The sequence below is a fragment of the Polypterus senegalus genome, chromosome 1 (assembly GCF_016835505.1).
Source record: "Polypterus senegalus isolate Bchr_013 chromosome 1, ASM1683550v1, whole genome shotgun sequence".
Lineage (NCBI taxonomy): Eukaryota > Metazoa > Chordata > Cladistia > Polypteriformes > Polypteridae > Polypterus > Polypterus senegalus.
This window is the reverse complement of record NC_053154.1, coordinates 252320756-252337802: the sequence shown is the minus strand read 5'-3', so window position 1 is coordinate 252337802 and position 17047 is coordinate 252320756. Positions and strand designations below refer to the sequence as shown.

Sequence of the window (17047 nt, the reverse complement as noted above, 5' to 3'; positions counted from 1 at the left end):
ATCTAATTTTGCTTGCTTTTCATTGTGCACAAAACCATGCTTTTATCAAGGCTTCGGGAAGTCGAAATGATCAGTCGTAGGAACGCGCTTTATTCCGACTCTAACATTTTTGTAGCTGTGATGTGTGCATCAGTGTAATGGATGTACCAGGAAATGATGCATTGACAAAAGTTCCCGTTTGCTTGGAATTGAAAGTGTGATTAAATGCGTTATTTTTAACGCTTATGGAGTACATGCATCGAAGCTTCTCAGCTGTGCTTGTGCTAATAAAGGGAAACATTTTAAAAATAACGTAACATGATTCTGCGTTAACCGAATATTTTTCATACGTCCCAAACCAAGGAGATCGAAGGTAAAATGAATCAGTAGCGCGCGTACATACTCAGTGCATCCCCTCTCGGGAATCGAACCTCGAATGTCGGCATTAGAGGCGAAGACTCTACAATTGAGCCACAGCATGTGGCTTGTCTATCTGAGTATGTACTGTAGATAGGGGTATATATATACATTTAAATATATACCCGCGTATCGCAGTGGAGAAGTAGAAGTTATGAAAAGAAAAGGGAACATTTTAAAAATAACGTAACATGATTGTCAATATACAGTATTTGTTTTGTGAGTGTTATTGAATGTTGCTGTCATCAAGGATTTGATTATCATTATTTCTTTCAATCAGGGTCGTATTTATGCGATGTGTTGTGTTCAAGTTACATTTCGTGTTTGTCAATCGTTGTAAAGATGACAGGTTTCATTCATCGATTCGTTTCTTACTGCATCAATAAACAGCTCGTCTTCTTCTTTATCTGAGACCTGACACACTGCATGCACGGGTTTTTTACACTGTCTTCCTTTAGCGGGACATTGACTTTTTCCACCGTGTGCTTTGTTTCCACAGTAGCTGCATTTATGAATATGCTTATCAGACGCTTCATATTTTTGCTGCCTTTTCAACTGTGTAATTCGGTTTTTGTTCAGCGCTCTTTGGAACTGTTGCTTTTTATCTGTGCACTGCGTCAGTTCACGTGAGCCACTCGGTGTACTTGCATCGAAGGTTCCCAGCTGTGCTGGTGCCATCTCGTGCTATGTCCATAGCTTTATTTAATGTTACCTTAGTCCTGGCACTTAAAACTTTCTCTCGCAGTTTCGCTGAGTTTGTGTCAAACACCACCCTGACCATCTCATCTTCCTCTCCATAAGCACAGTCCTTCACCCGTGAATATTTACCCGTGGCAGTTTGCTATTGGATTGCGCTGACGGACGGCCTTCTATGGGCAGGCACTAAATTACAAACGCCAGCGGCAGCCTGTCTATGAACTTAATTTAAAGTGTAGGTTTACATCGTGCTTTGTTTCCGAAGTAGCAGAACTCGCTTCTTATTGTTTCGCTGCCTTCTCAATTATATAATGCATGTTTTCTTGGCGCATTTTTGAGGTCTTCCTGGTTTTCTATGTACTGCGTGATTACGTGGGAGGCGTGATGATGTCACACGAAACTCCGCCCCGGCGTTGAAGCTCATCTCCATTACAATAAATGGAGAAAAACTGCTTCCAGTTATGAACATTACGCGTAGAATTTTGATATAAAACCTGCCCAACTTTTGTAAGGAAGCTGTAAGGAATCAACCTGCCAAATTTCAGCCTTCCACCCACACGGGAAGTTGGAGAATTAGTGATGAGTCAGTGAGTGAGTGAGTGAGTGCTTTGCCTTTTATTAGTATAGATATATATATATACACATATACACATATATATATATATATATATATATATATATATACACATACATACAGTATATATACATATATACACATACTGTATACACACACACACACACACACATATATATACATACTGTATATACACATATACATATCTACATATATACTGTATATACACATATATATATACACAAATCTACATATATACAGTATATCCACATATATATATATTAGGGGTTGGACTCGATTAAAAAAATGAATCCAATTAATTAGAGGCTGTGTAAGAATTAATCTTGATTAATCGTATGTAATCGCACACGTAATTTTTTTTTTTTTTAATTTAAAAGTGTTTTAGTGGGCGACAGAATCAAATAATAGACATGTACATGAATATTGTAAACTGAAGCTGTTTTAATTTCTGAAAAAAAAAGCCTTTAAACTGCATTTGAATTCAAAACAGAAACAAAAATATCATCCCTGGTTAAAATTGGGCAGACTTAAAAATAAAGTGGTAGTTTAAGTACTTTAAGTACATTTTCAGAATAGTATTGTCTTTAAATAATAATAACCAAAATTTCAACATAAAGTGCAGTTTTTCTTCTTAAAAAATAAGTCAGAAACATAAAAGGTAATTTGACCAACTTAATCTTTAAACTCTGAGTAACATTAGCCAAAATTATTTTGTACATTAGGCTAAAACAGTGTGATCATTGAACATTTTGTAATTAGATGTATTTAGAATTACTAACGGTCACGGAAGTCCAATGATCCCCAGTAAGAGCCACAAAGTCCGCTTTCTGTAATGCATCTAATTTTGCTTGCTTTTCAGTGTGCACAAAACCATGCTTTTATCAAGGCTTCGGGAAGTCGAAATGATCAGTCGTAGGAACGCGCTTTATTCCGACTCTAACATTTTTGTAGCTGTGATGTGTGCATCAGTGTAATGGATGTACCAGGAAATCATGCATTGACAAAAGTTCCCGCTTGCTTGGAATTGAAAGTGTGATTAAATGCGTTATTTTTAACGCGTTATGGAGTACATGCATCGAAGCTTCTCAGCTGTGCTTGTGCTAATAAAGGGAAACATTTTAAAAATAACGTAACATGATTCTGCGTTAACCTAATATTTTTCATACGTCCCAAACCAAGGAGATGCGAAGGTAAAATGAATCGGGTAGCGCGCGTACATACTCAGTGCATCCCCTCTCGGGAATCGAACCTCGAATGTCGGTATTAGAGGCGAAGACTCTACAATTAGCCACAGCGTGTGGCTTGTCTATGCGAGTATGTATTGTAGATCGGGTATATATATACATTTATATATATACCCGCGTATCGCAGTGGAGAAGTAGAAGTTATGAAAAGGGAACATTTTAAAAATAACGTAACATGATTGTCAATATACAGTAATTGTTTTGTGAGTGTTATTGAATGTTGCTGTCATCAAGGATTTGATTATCATTATTTGTTTCAATCAGGTCGTATTTGTATGATGTGTTGTGTTCAAGTTACATTCCGTGTTTGTCAATCGTTGTAAAGATAAGAGGTTTCATTCATCGATTAGTTTCTTACTGCATCAATAAACAGCTCGTCTTCCTCTTTATCTGAGATGTGACAAACTGCATGCACGGGTTTTTTTTACACTGTCTTCCTTTAGCGGACATTCACTTTTTCCACCGTGTGCTTTGTTTCCGCAGTAGCTGCACTTATGAATATGATTCTATGTATCAGGCGCTTCATATTTTTTTGCTGCCTTCTCAATTGTGTAATTCGGTTTTTGTTCAGCACTCTTTGGAACTGTTGCTTTTTGTCTGTGCACTGCGTCAGTTCACGTGAGCCGCTTGGTGTTCTTGCATCGAAGGTGCATGTGCTGGTGCCATCTCGTGTAATGTCAGCTAAGACCCGGCACTTAAAAGTTTCTCTCACAGTTTCAATGAGTTTGTGCCAAACACCACCCTGACCATCTCATCTTCCTCTGCATAAGCACAGTCCTTCACACGTGAATATTTACTGGCAGTGTTTGTATTGGATTGCCGCTGATGGACGGCCTTATATGGGCAGGCACTAAATTACAAACGCTAGTGGCAGCCTGTCTATGAACTTAATTTAATATAAACTTACGGTTCACGCCGTGCTTTGTTTCCGCAGTAGCTGTACTTATGAATATGCTTGTATGCATCATTTGCTTCATAATGTTTTTCTGCCTTCTCAATTGTGAAATGGCGTTTTGTGCTCATCGCTGTTTGGAGTTCTTCCTTGTTCTCTACGTACTTACGTAGGAGGCGTGATGATGTCACACGAAACTCCCCCCACGGCCATCTCCAACTCAACTCTATTACATTATATGTAGAAAAATAGGTTCCAGTTATGACCCTTACGCGTAGAATTTCGAAATGAAACCTGCCCAACTTTTGTAAGTAAGCTGTAAGGAATAAGCCTGCCAAATTTCAGCCTTCTACCTACACGGGAAGTTGGAGAATTAGTGATGAGTCAGTGAGTGAGTGAGTGAGTGAGGGCTTTGCCTTTTATTAGTATAGATAACATGCAAATGACGAGAGAGCAGCATTTCTCCATTTAGCTTATTTACATTTACACCTGTGTGTATTTATCTGCACTATTGGGTTTAATTAAATACTTGGAAGAAAAATGAAGAGAAAAAAGTGAAGGACTGAGAATTACTCGTCCATTTTAGCCTTCAAATCATTTGCATGATAGAAAGGGAAAGAAAATCTAGGATATGAGAATGACCTGACATAGCAGAGTTAATTTAATTTCATAGCTTGTTAGTGCTTTATTGGCAAGAATTGCTTTCTAATTAAGCAACCAGGTCAGAACAAAAACCTGCAGCCACTGCGGCTCTCCAGGACTGGGATTGAGGACCCCTGGTCTAAGCCATTTTCATTTGTGTTATTATTTGAAACATTCTGTAGAATCAAAACTCTACAGCAAATGCTAATATTCAGTTAAATATGAATAAATGATGATGGGTGATGATTACTTTTGTTAGTTTCAAGTCTTTTTAGAGAAAACTGTCGATTCTTCTTTTTTGTGGATGGGTTGATTTTGGATACATAATTAGATAGATAATACTTTATTTGTCCCCAGTCAGGAAAATTGACTGCAGATGTAAAAAATTAACATTAATACAGCTCCTTTACATTTTTACTAAAATAAGTTGAATAAATTTAAAAATTATTACAGCCCTTTGAAATACATTTTCTGCAATAAGACTGTGGGAACTTTTTGTGCATCTTTTCAGATATACACAGCAACCTCTACAAACAAGGTAAAACTAATGTGCAGCAAAGAAGGTATTTAGTGATCACTATGCAGTGCACATATTGTACAATATACTCATACTTGCTTCAGAAATTAATATTATGGCAACTTCATTTGACCCTGCCAAAGAAAAATTCTACTCAAATATAAATTACAAATGTAATATAATATTAACAAATGTAATTGTTAATATTTCCATCTATTAAAAACACACTTAAGGAGAAAAATATACACAAATTTCTACAAGGTATTTAATCTTATTTTTCAAGTCCTATATTATCTGATTTACATCAGCTAAGCAAATGTCAACTGCAATTTAAAGTAGGTGTAGCAGTTTAGCACATTTTTAAAAATGTGGCATAAAGTGAATCAACTATATGTGTTCAAATGTGTGCTGATGTACAGTATTGCAAAGTGTATCTGGACTAGATTTTGGCTGTAGGAAACATCATTATAGTGGTTAATGGTTAACAAATTTGCATGTACAGTTCTGCTACTTAAACTGATCACCATCCTATAAAATTGTATGTATTTAATACATATTAATGAAAAAAGCTATTAAAAATGAAACAAGCAAAAACTTTATTGTAAGCACTGTATACCTGTGACACTTTGATTATACTTAAAATATGATTCCTATTTATGTTACTAATGATGAATTGACATTCTTGTAAAATATACAGCATCAACCTGAGATTTCATGTTTTCTTGGAGATAATAATGTTAAGTTTTAGAAAAAGACTTACCTGTTTTTTATCTTGAAATTCAATCACATAATTAACTGCAATGGTTGAGTACCCCACTATAAAAAATATACATATTAAAAAAAATATATATATTAGTTTTTTTAAATTTACAAATTCACTTAAAACAGTAAAAGGTTATAGGAACCAGAGCATAAAGTGCATCCGGAAAGTATTCACAGCGTATCACTTTTTCCAAATTTTGTTATGTTACAGCCTTATTCCAAAATGGATTAAATTCATTTTTTTCCTCAGAATTCTACACACAACACCCCATAATGACAACGTGAAAAAAAGTTTACTTGAGATTTCTGCAAATTTATTAAAAATAAAAAATTGAGAAAGCACATGTACATAAATAAGTATTCACAGTCTGCCATTAAGCTCAAAATTGAGCTCAGGTGCATCCTGTTTTCCCCTGATGATCCTTGAGATGTTTCTGCAGCTCAATTGGAGTCCACCTGTGGTAAATTTAGTTGATTGGACATGATTTGGAAAGGCACACACCTGTCTATATAAGGTCCCACAGTTGACAGTTCATGTCAGAGCACAAACCAAGCATGAAGTCAAAGGAATTGTCTGTAGACTTCCGAGACAGGATTCTCTCGAGGCACAAATCTGGGGAAGATTACAGAAAAATTTCTGCTGCTTTAAGGACCCAATGAGCACAGTGGCCTCCACCATCTGTAAGTGGAAGAAGTTCAAAACCACCAGGACTCTCCCTAGAGCTGGCCAGCCATCTAAACTGAGCGTTCGGGGGAGAAGGGCCTTAGTCGGGGAGGTGACCATGAACCCGATGGTCAGAGCTCCAGAGGTCCTCCGTGGAGAGAGGAGAACCTTCCAGAAGGACAACCATCTCTGCAGCAATCCACCAATCAGGCCTGTATGGTAGAGTGGCCAGACGGAAGCCACTCCTTAGTAAAAGGCACATGGCAGCCCGCCTGGAGTTTGCCAAAAGGCACCTGAACGAATCTCACACCATGAGAAACAATATTCTCTGGTCTGATGAGACAAAGATTGAACTCTTTGGTGTGAATGCCAGGAGTCACGTTTGGAGGAAACCAGGCACTGCTCATCACCAGGCCAATACCATCCCTACCTACAGTGAAGCATGGTGGTGGCAGCATCATGCAGTGGGGATGTTTTTCAGCGGCAGAAACTAGGAGACTAGTCAGAATAAAAAGAATGATGACTGCAGCAATGTACAGAGACATCCTGGATGAAAACCTGCTCCAGAGCGCTCTTGACCTCAGACTTGGGTGACGGTTCAGCTGTCAGCAGGACAACGACCCTAAGCACACAGCCAAGATATCAAAGGAGTGGCTTCAGGCCAACTCTGTGAATGTCCTTGAGTGGCCCAGCCAGAGCCCAGACTTGAATCCAATTGAACATCTCTGGAGAGATCTTAAAAATGGCTATTCCCATCCAACCTGATGGAGCTTGAGAGGTGCTGCAAAGACGAAAGGGCGAAACTGGCCAAGGATAGGTGTGCCAAGCTTCTGGCATCATATTCAAAGAGTTGTGGCTGTAATTGCTGCCAAAGGTGCACTGACAAAGTATTGAGCAAAGGCTGTGAATAATTATGTACATGTGATTTCTCAGTTTTTTTGTTTATTTTTAATAAATTTGCAAAAACCTCAAACTTTTTTCACGTTGTCATTATGTGGTGTTGTGTGTAGAATTCGGAGGAAAAAAATGAATGTAATACATTTTGGAATAAGGCTGTAACATAAAATGTGGAAAAAGTGATGCGCTGTGAATACTTTCCGCATGCACTGTACAATGGCAAAAAGTAAAGAGGTCCTCCGCATTACTATAAATTACTATAAATTATAAATTACTATAAAGAGATTACTATAAAGTGCCAGTTTATTACAACTGCACCATATTGCACAAGATCAATTTCGATTTCTCGATCAACCTAACACGATTGATTTTGGCACATGTGGAGAAACTATACTGAATATACAAACAGCACTAATCATGACTTAAATTTGCAAGCCACATTACAATTACCTAAAATTAATTAAATGATTTAACCTGTGTTTAATCGGAGTACACAAGTTGTACAAACCACAATAGGTAGGCAAGGTAGCTCTTGATCTAAGTAAAGAAACTAAAATTCACCAGGTTTCAAGGGTACATTCTATTCTTCAACTCATTGCTGAAGCATATCCTGTAAAACAAACGTTTATAAATAAATAATTACGCTATAGTCCTTTACTTGTAAGCTACACTGATCTTTTACTTATCACGTACTGTATAGTATATAGAGAACTCCCGCAAATCCGCATAGGTTCTTTGATTGCTGGGACAGAGTCTAATCACACTTAAAGCTAGAAAATGGGGCAGGGCGCTAGTCTTTTGCAGGGCTCAGTGTCTCGTATAATTTTCAAAGGAAAACTCACGCACACAATAATGTGCAAAATCCACAGAGTAAGCGTTTGTGGTTCAATGCTGAAATACGCCATAAAAATGTTTTTTCAGCTTGGGTAATTTAGGTAGGGGTTTTCTACTTTAAAAGAAGTAAAAAGAAACACTCACGATGAGCTGCTATTTCAACAGTTTTCCGCAGCAAGTTTTTATCCGACGTCTGCCTAATGTTCAAATCAACAAACACGGCCATGCTGCAGCCACATGAGATGCGACCGACAAATTGAAGCTGTTCGTCGATGCTGAGATGAAACGAGGAGCGTAGTACTCTGGGAAATGTAGTCTGATGTAAACGAATATTTGTACTCTGGGGCATTAGTTAGAGTACAACTGAATTTTTTCACCGCACGTAAAGAACATCCTAATATCAAATAATAGATAACATGAAAAATTAAATATTAAGAGGGACGACTTCTACTGACAAATAGTAATTCCAAATTTTTTTTGAAAACATCACATTAACGTTACAACATGACTTTTACTCGACTGCAACATTTGGAATCTTTGAAAACGTCAAGAGTCACGTGATATCAAGTAATCCCATGAATCCCTGCGACCTTGTTTTGCCGGGATTGGTTGAATTTAAAACCAGGTGCGGTAACTGTTTGACGGTGAATACTGTTCTTATTGCCTGCTTAGTTTTAAAACATTCTTCATCAATTATGTAAGTGGACATTTTATTTTTTGACAGTTTAATTTATAGCTGTTTGTAGTAACAGATGTTGAGTTAGTAGGTTCACATAGTTCGTTTAGAAAATACGTAAATGTACTGATAACTAACGGCAGCTTTTCATCTCTTTCAGCTAGGTTTAAGAGTGGAGGTATTTTATACAATCTAACTTTGAAAGCTTTAAATAAATTATTAAGGAAATACTAGGTTTCTGGTAATATTTTGTGTTGCGCCTTCTTCTTAGTTTCAAATGCTGAAGTCAATTTGAAAAAAAAAAAAAAATTCTTCATAGCTTTTTGTAATTCGTATGGGATTAGAATCTCTTTTATATTCGCTAGTGTTTAATGTACAGGAATTTATCTTGGTAGCTTTGGAGCTGCTTAGAACATGATGATACAACATTATATACATAGGTTGAACAACATACACTCTAAACATTTGCAATATAGTGCAATTATGAAGATGTGCACATGAAATCATGTTTGTATATACTGTATGCGTATACATTCATGTATATAAACTGTAAATACACACCCACTCTCTCACCTTGATACGGTTTATGAAATCGCATACAAATAAAGGTCGGCGCGGCCTGTGGCTATGGGAAAGAAATTGGTTAGGTGTTTATTTTTAATTGACTTAAAGGGCTTAACAGAGTGGAGTTTTTGGACTAAGTGAAATGTGAAGTGGTGAACTTTTTGACATGGCTTATGACGCTAGATGTATGCAGGTCTATTAATATTAGGCTCATTTAATATTTTTCATTTTGTGTTCCAAGTAAAATTTTATAAATATTGTACATCCGTCTAATGTGCTACTGTTATCATGGTTTGAATGTTAACATTGATATGCATGTACAAGAACTCGCTAACGTCAGGACAAGTATGTTATGAATTGTTTTGACTACTCTCCATTTGTGTCTTGTCTGCTACATTTATTTTTAAATATTCTTTTTCAAGTCAGTTTCACTTTGGTTTTATACCTCTTAAGCAAATGTACTAAATAATCATTGGAGGAATGACAGTGACACTGTTAGTTGATGTTTAATGTTTCTTTATTTAGTCATGTTTACACAAGAAAATATGAAATTTGCCTTCTCAGTTGCATCTAATAAACAGAATGAAATAAAACAAACAAACAGAACAAGACAGGTTATGGTAAGGCAGTTAGATAATCCATATTTACACCAAAAAAAGGTTACAGGATATATATAATAATAATAATAATAGGTGTCATTTTTGCTTGACTTTTCACTGCTGCGTACTTCGTAATCTGCTGGAGCTTTTTTGAGTTTTGGTTTGTTAGACTATTAAACCAGGCAATGAAACTGATCACAAACTGCAATAAAAGGACAACGCGAGGTCCTTGTCTACTTTAAATAGTTTGAGTTTATGGAGGAGAAGTAAGTGCTGGTTGCATTTAGAGAATTTGTTTTTTTTTTTTTTTTTTTAGTATTCCAGTTAAGATTGTTATCTAGGTTAGTTCCTAAGTATTTAAATTCAGTCACTATTTCTACCCCTCCCCCAGAGCTACCATGGGTGAACATACAGATTTCTGTCTCTTAAAATCAAATATCATTTTTTTTTGTCTTTTTTACATTCAGAGTGAGAGAGTGTTTGTTGCACTAGTTTACTATACAGTCCACTTAATTTAGATAGTGGCTTTCATCCTCCCCAGATATGTGTCCTATGAGCATGGTGTCATCAGCATACTTGATAATGGAGCACTTGTGTACAGAGTACACCGTAATGGTGATAAGACACACCCCCGCGGACTTCCTGTGTGTGAATGAATGACTATTGAAAAAGTGTCCTGTTCTTTAACTGTGAACGATTTAAACGAAAGTCCTGAATCCATAGTGTAATAAATGGGTTTACCTTCATACTGTTCAATTTCCCAATCAGTATATGAGGCTGTATAGTATTGAACGCTGAAGAAAAATCCAAAAACAGTGCTCTGACATATGAACCAGGATGATCAAGAAAGGTGTAGATTTGACGTAAGATAACAAGCAGAGCATCTTCCACACTCCTGTTTGCACAGTAAGCAAATCGATTGTTGTCTTGAAAAGACTTTGTCTCAGTAATTAAATTTTTTTTCACCAAATGTTCAAAGCATTTCATTGGAATAGAGGTAAGTGCCACTGGTCCGTAGTCATTTAAACAGCTTGGCCTAGAAACCTTCGATACAGGGGTAATGATTGATTGTTTCCACAGATTAGGTACAATACCACAGGTCAGAGATTAGTGAAAAACTGGAAAGAGCTGCTTAAAGCAAGACTTTAAGAGCCGACCTGATATGCCGTCTGGTCCCACTTCACTGTTTGTTTTAACCTGCTGCAAGCCTTTCTCCACTTCAGTTAACATGAACCCCATTACAGCAGAATGTCTGGTGTTTTTATAAAGCATCTCCTTTATTTCTGTATTTTGGGTGCTGAAATCCCTTTTTTTCAAATCTGGCAAAAATTATTCAGTTCATCTGCTAAAAGCTTGTGGTCTTTGTCATCTTTTTTTGTCTCTTTTTTTAAGCCCAGTCCTGTAATTGTTTTTAGTCCCTTCCAGACCTGCTTTGGATTATCATTAAACCACCTCTTGAATTTTTTTTTTTTTTTTGTATAATTAACTTGTTAATCCTTTGCTGTAAAATTCGCTTATCTTCTATCTTATTTTCTTGATGTGCATGTTGCTTTTCCAATAGTAATGCTTTAACCTCTTTAGTGATCCATGGCTTACTGGTTGGGTACACCTTGACAGTTTTTTTTTTTTTTTTTCTTTAATGATCATACACTCGCAGAATTTCATATATTCAATGACAGTGTAAGTGGCCTCATTCAGTGACTGAGGATATCCGCACATCCCAATTTGTACAGGAGTAGCATTCCTGCAGTTCCTCTACACTGTCCTTACACCAGTTTTGTGTTGTTCGTATGGCTGTTTTTTCTTGTTTCTGTTTATACTTCAGAAGTAGATGAATAACGGTGTGGTCAGATGCACCTAGGGCTGCTCTGTGATGCGATATGTAGGCACCAGGGACGTTTCCATAGCACTTGTAAAGAGTTTTGTCCCCTCTAGTATTAATATTCCATACTGCTGGTAATTTGGTAATACTGACTTCAGATTTCATAAATTAAAATCATCCATCACAAGTCTGAACGAACCAGGTGATTTGGTTTCTAGTTTTATGAGCAGTTTCAAGAATCGTTTCAGCTGCAGCTCCCGCATCGGCATGCGGTGGTATGTAAAACAACTGTCACAAAGAATTGATTAAACTCCCATTTTAGATAGTATGGGCGAAGTCCTACGATGAGTAGTTTACCATGAAATATATATTATTTGTACTCTACTTGAAGCTAGACTATAGGAACTAACACAGTATTTGCTTAGTTTCCTCCTATTGGTGTCTTCGGAGTCTGTTCAGTTTTTATTTGTTTTCTTTTGTTGTAATCTCTTTAATCGTTCTTGGTCAAGTAAGTCATCAGATTTTTTTCATTGTGTAATGTGGTTTCTCTTAAGATATTCTCTCATTTCTCATGCTTTTAAAGGTATTCCATTTTTCTTTTTATCATTTTTGTCTGTACTATGAAACTGACAATTCAGCAACATCAGTTATAACTCCATTCATTTACTTAGCAAACACGTTATTTGGCTGTGGTGATTTTTGCTACTCAAACAAATCTGTAAACTGTAATCCTGAACTTCTATCGTTCGTTCCTTGTATTTGTCCTCTGCAAATGTAATGCTTATCATCTACATGCTGATCATCAAACTTTCATCCATAGTGTTCATCAGTTATTACAGTCTGTGTTCATCATCTTTTACTTATTCATCATATAACTTCATTGAGCTGTATTTGCACTCCTTCTCAGTCAGTCATAGACCTTCAATGATGAAATGCTGTCAACTAGATTTTATCTTACTGTTTACTGTTCAACTGAATTGAGTTGCAGTACTCATTTACTGTAACTTCCAGCTATTTAATTATCTTACAATATGAATTTTGGCAGGATGGAGACATGTTTAAATGATAAACCTGTCCGACAAGAGTTGATCGTTGTCGAAGACTTGAAAAGAGATCTTTCAGAAGAATTTTCCAGACTTTCAGAAATTTCTGATTCATCACAGGTGAGGCCTGATAACAAATGTAAAATTCTGAGCCTGGTACTTTTAAAAACGTTTTCCATATTTATTATGGTGATGCTGTCAGATTACAAATAAGCCATTAAAATATGTATTTTGGGGAGAAAAAGGTCAGCATTTGCCTGGGCAATATGAGATAGTAAAGATGCAAGTCTAAAATTATTTAAAACTGAACAGTAGTATAGCAACTTAGTGTGTCTCCCCAACCCCAATGTGATTTTGTATAGATGTTTAGAAAAATAAGTGAATGCAGAGGCTGTAAAGATTTACAACAATATCTGCTGTGGAAAAATCTACAACCTCAACTTTGACCTACATTTTGCTCCCAATGCAGTTTCTAGTCATCAAAAGTTCAATTTTGGGGAGACGAGAAGTAGCAAATGGAAAGTCTTCATTGCAGTTTGTTTGATTATTGATCTTGATTCTAGGGATTATTTGGCATGTTGCCTATTGCAATATGGGCTGAGAGAATTTATACCTGTTTGTTTTGTGGTGTTTTTTCGGAGTGCCTAGGTGCATTGGGACTAATACATACAATAACGTTTAAACATTTAATGCAAGAAAAACCAAACCCTTTTTGTTAATTTCTTCATTGCATATACAGTACATAAAGTTGGTTTCAATTTTGAAATAAAACTCATTACCCACAAGTTACTTAACACCCAAAAATAGGTTAAATTACTACACATGTGTGTGTGCAGATTTTTTTTTTCTTCTTTTATTATTAAAATTGTTAAATAGATGCAAATCTGGAAAAGCAAAACCTAATGCAATGTTGAAATATTATACACCGATATTAGAAAATTGTTCAAATTAAAGGGTAATTGTACTGTGCAAGTTATAGCTCTTCATTGAGTGCAGTTGCAGGTGCCAATAAAAGTTGATGTCACCTCTTTATTTGCTGATCTCTTTGGCAGACCATGTTTATTTACATGTCTAAAAATTGCTGGGGGCACTTCAGATTTAAAGACTGTGTGATGACTTTGCAGTGCAGTCATGCTTGCCCCTGTTTCTGACAGCCAGTAGCAAATGGCTTGACGGAACTAGTACTGTGCGAAGGGTTAACGGGTATAGTAAGGTAAGCTGCAATCTTTACTCTTTCCTTTTTTCCTCATTCTATTGTGGTACATAGACTATGGGACAAACAAGCTCCTCTTTTGTTTTGGGTCCAAGACAGTCCTTTTCCTCATTCCTTTTTGCTATGTTATATGCATTGTATTTCCAGATTAACATTCATTGGTTCTCAGATCTCATGCACACAGAGTTCATCACAGTGTATAAAGACAAAATTAAACTTGCTGATTTTTTGGCAGGGTGAGTCACAGACTAGTTAGAATCATTGGGTGCATCAAGCTAGATGACTGCCTTGCACAAGAACATGCTACTCGCAATGTATGACTCGCCAAGATTATGTAAAATAAGGCTACAAAAAGTCCTGTAATGTAACATGGTCTTAAGCTGAACATATCTTGATTTACTCCTCTTAATGTGGAGGGAAGAGTATTGTGGCAGACAGCTGGGGATCTTTACCCAGCCGCGACGCCTGGGGGGAAAAAAAAGGAAGAGGGACAATACCTCTGCTGGGCCACGAGACGGCGCTTTATTTGTAGGTTTTCTTTTTGTTCCACATACTTTAGTCGTTCCACATTGTATAACAATACCACAATAAAGTATGTAACAATCTTAGCACTGCTGACTATATACAGTAGTTTCAAAGTATCAGAATTTTTAATGAAAAGTTTTATTTCGTTTTCACTACCTGTGTTTGCACAATTTAAGTACCTATTTAGCTATAGGAGTATTTTATGTATGTAGCTGCATATGCAAATTACACTCCCAGAATAATTATGCTTCACTTCATTGGAGCATTTCTTATCTGCTGTTCCATTCATCGTGTAATTGTTTACATGAAAATTGCACCAGTGCTAGTTATTGTGAATAGAGAGTAAAACAAGTATCATTTCCTTTGCCTAGATCATGTCAAGTACAAGTACTTATTTCCATTTTTGCCAAAACCTTGCCTTTGAAACAAGATGCATTTTTTTTTCTGCTTGTTTTACTTATATCAGTTTTATTTCCCCACTGCCTGTAATTTTATACATCTTGGGGACACTATTACAAGTGAAAATTTAGCAACTATCTGGTGCAATGACCTTCAGGCTGGACAATATAAAAAAAAAAAAACTTTTTTATATATTTATGGATTTACGATTTATGATTTATTTTAATATTTAAAAACAAATCTGAAGGTTGTCATTTTTCAAACTGAAAATCTAACTGCATCCTTTGTAGAAAACCAAAAACTTATGTTTTTATTATCAACTAGCTATCTCCCACGACATTGCCCACATAGAAGTGAAACAGGACAGCAAGGAGGGCCCTGCCTGGCTCCATATACCTGATGTCGCTAATCCCCTTCCCCTTGGCCTGTAGTTTCTGTCTTAGATTAGAGCAAATATTTTGCTCCTGCAAGTGAACTATGATTCTTAGTCCAATGAGAGAAGTTGCAAAATCAACTGGAATGTTCAAGCAAATTCTAGAAAAAAGCCTGATCTAAATCCATTAAGTAGTTCTCTCGTTTGCTAGTTAAATGGATGTAAGATTACCCCCGAGGCTGGCGTGTGAGGGAGGAGGGGCCCCTCCCCTCGGCCCACTGCGTCTCTCTCGGATTCGCACAAATAAATCAGTTCCACAAGCAAACTAAAATACTTAGTGCGGTGAAAAACTGACAGACAGACAGATGTTGGCATATATATAAAGTCACTTGCAGGGACTTTCCCTCTACTATTACTACTTCTAGAGGAGTCTCTTCCTCCTAGTGCACTCTGATAGCCCTCTGGTCATTCGTCAAAGACAGCCTTATCATTCTAATACCTAACATAGCTTAGACACTGTTGCATGATAACAACATGTGATAGACAGCTCAGGTGTTTTCTTCTCCCAGTCCCAGACAAGGCCACTTTCCTCTTAATGTAATCGCTCTGTCTGATGTGATATATAACCAGGGAGTGTGCTTCATGGTCTGTGCTGAAGCAGGGATAAGACTATTCTGGAACTGTTGGTTGAGGAACAACTTTAAGTTTGTATTGTGCTTTCTCGCAGTGGTTCCCTTATTCTGTCTGTGTTAAGTGCTGAAACAAACTGAATGTAGTGTCACTTTTAACTGATATTGTCATTTTGCAAACTTTGCATTGTACTTGTTCAACATCTGTTCTTTCATATCTGAACCAATTCCAGATAACCAACTTAACGTTACAGCCTTGCTTTGGAGAGGGTAGATTCATAAGAGCAGCAGTGCTCATCAAATTCTTCATGTTAATACTGTAATAAAATCACACTGACCGTTCGCTGTACAAAAATCAGTTTGTTTCTACCAACAATGACTGTGAAACAATAACACAATCAGTAATTATTTACAGCCCCACCCCATACCTCAAATCTCTGGTCCTCATGATCTCGGTTGCTGCTTTTCTCTCAGTAGTGGGTGGATGCAGCTCCTCTGTACCTAACCCTGCAGTGCTCTGACCAGCCTTACTTTCATACTCCTTGTCGGGGCACTCCTCTTGTGGCACCCTCCATCGTAGAGATTTTTGGCCGGATCGTTACAATATGTTTTGACTGTACACGCATAACCAGCTGATTAAACTAAGGTCTCTTTTAACTGTAATGTTTCGTAAAAATAATGTTTTTCATGTTTGAATATTGGTTTTAAAATATTAAATCAAATTAGATAATTTTAATAAGTCACCAAGCTTTATGTCAAAATTGCCCAATGTTAACTTCAAAAATCTTTTAAAGAACCAAGTTACTGCAAAATAGGTTTATGCGATATTTAATTACAATACGTCCATAGACTATATGCTCCTTTTTTTTTTTTTGTCCAAAATACTAATTTACAAAAATGAACTTATTTGTCAATGCCCTGTACCCACTGAATCCAGTTTGAGGTTTTGGGTAGCCAGTGCATATACTGATATCATTATGTACAAAGCAGTAACTGACATTACATGGGGCATTTACAGGATGTTTTATTTTCACCAGCGAGAATAAATCTGTTATTCTCCTATGT

At 36.6% G+C, this 17047-nt stretch overlaps 2 protein-coding genes across 3 annotated transcripts in view; one reads left to right on the top strand and one right to left on the bottom strand.

Moving 5' to 3' along the window:
• rpp30 (ribonuclease P/MRP 30 subunit) overlaps nucleotides 1-8645 on the bottom strand; it is a 27224-nt gene extending 18579 nt beyond the window's left edge. The window contains exons 1-2 of the mRNA XM_039771879.1: nucleotides 8284-8645; nucleotides 5743-5798 (exon numbers count right to left, since the gene is read on the bottom strand). Of these exons, the coding sequence (XP_039627813.1) occupies nucleotides 5743-5798; nucleotides 8284-8488 (261 nt within the window). The 5' untranslated portion in view covers nucleotides 8489-8645. The remainder of the gene's footprint in view (nucleotides 1-5742; nucleotides 5799-8283) is intronic.
• Nucleotides 8646-8781: 136 nt separating this feature from the next.
• LOC120540794 (kinesin-like protein KIF20B) overlaps nucleotides 8782-17047 on the top strand; it is a 135035-nt gene continuing 126769 nt past the window's right edge. For both annotated transcript variants that reach the window (XM_039771869.1, XM_039771861.1), the window contains exons 1-2: nucleotides 8782-8836; nucleotides 12846-12963. In XM_039771869.1, the coding sequence (XP_039627803.1) occupies nucleotides 8835-8836; nucleotides 12846-12963 (120 nt within the window). In that variant the 5' untranslated portion in view covers nucleotides 8782-8834. The remainder of the gene's footprint in view (nucleotides 8837-12845; nucleotides 12964-17047) is intronic.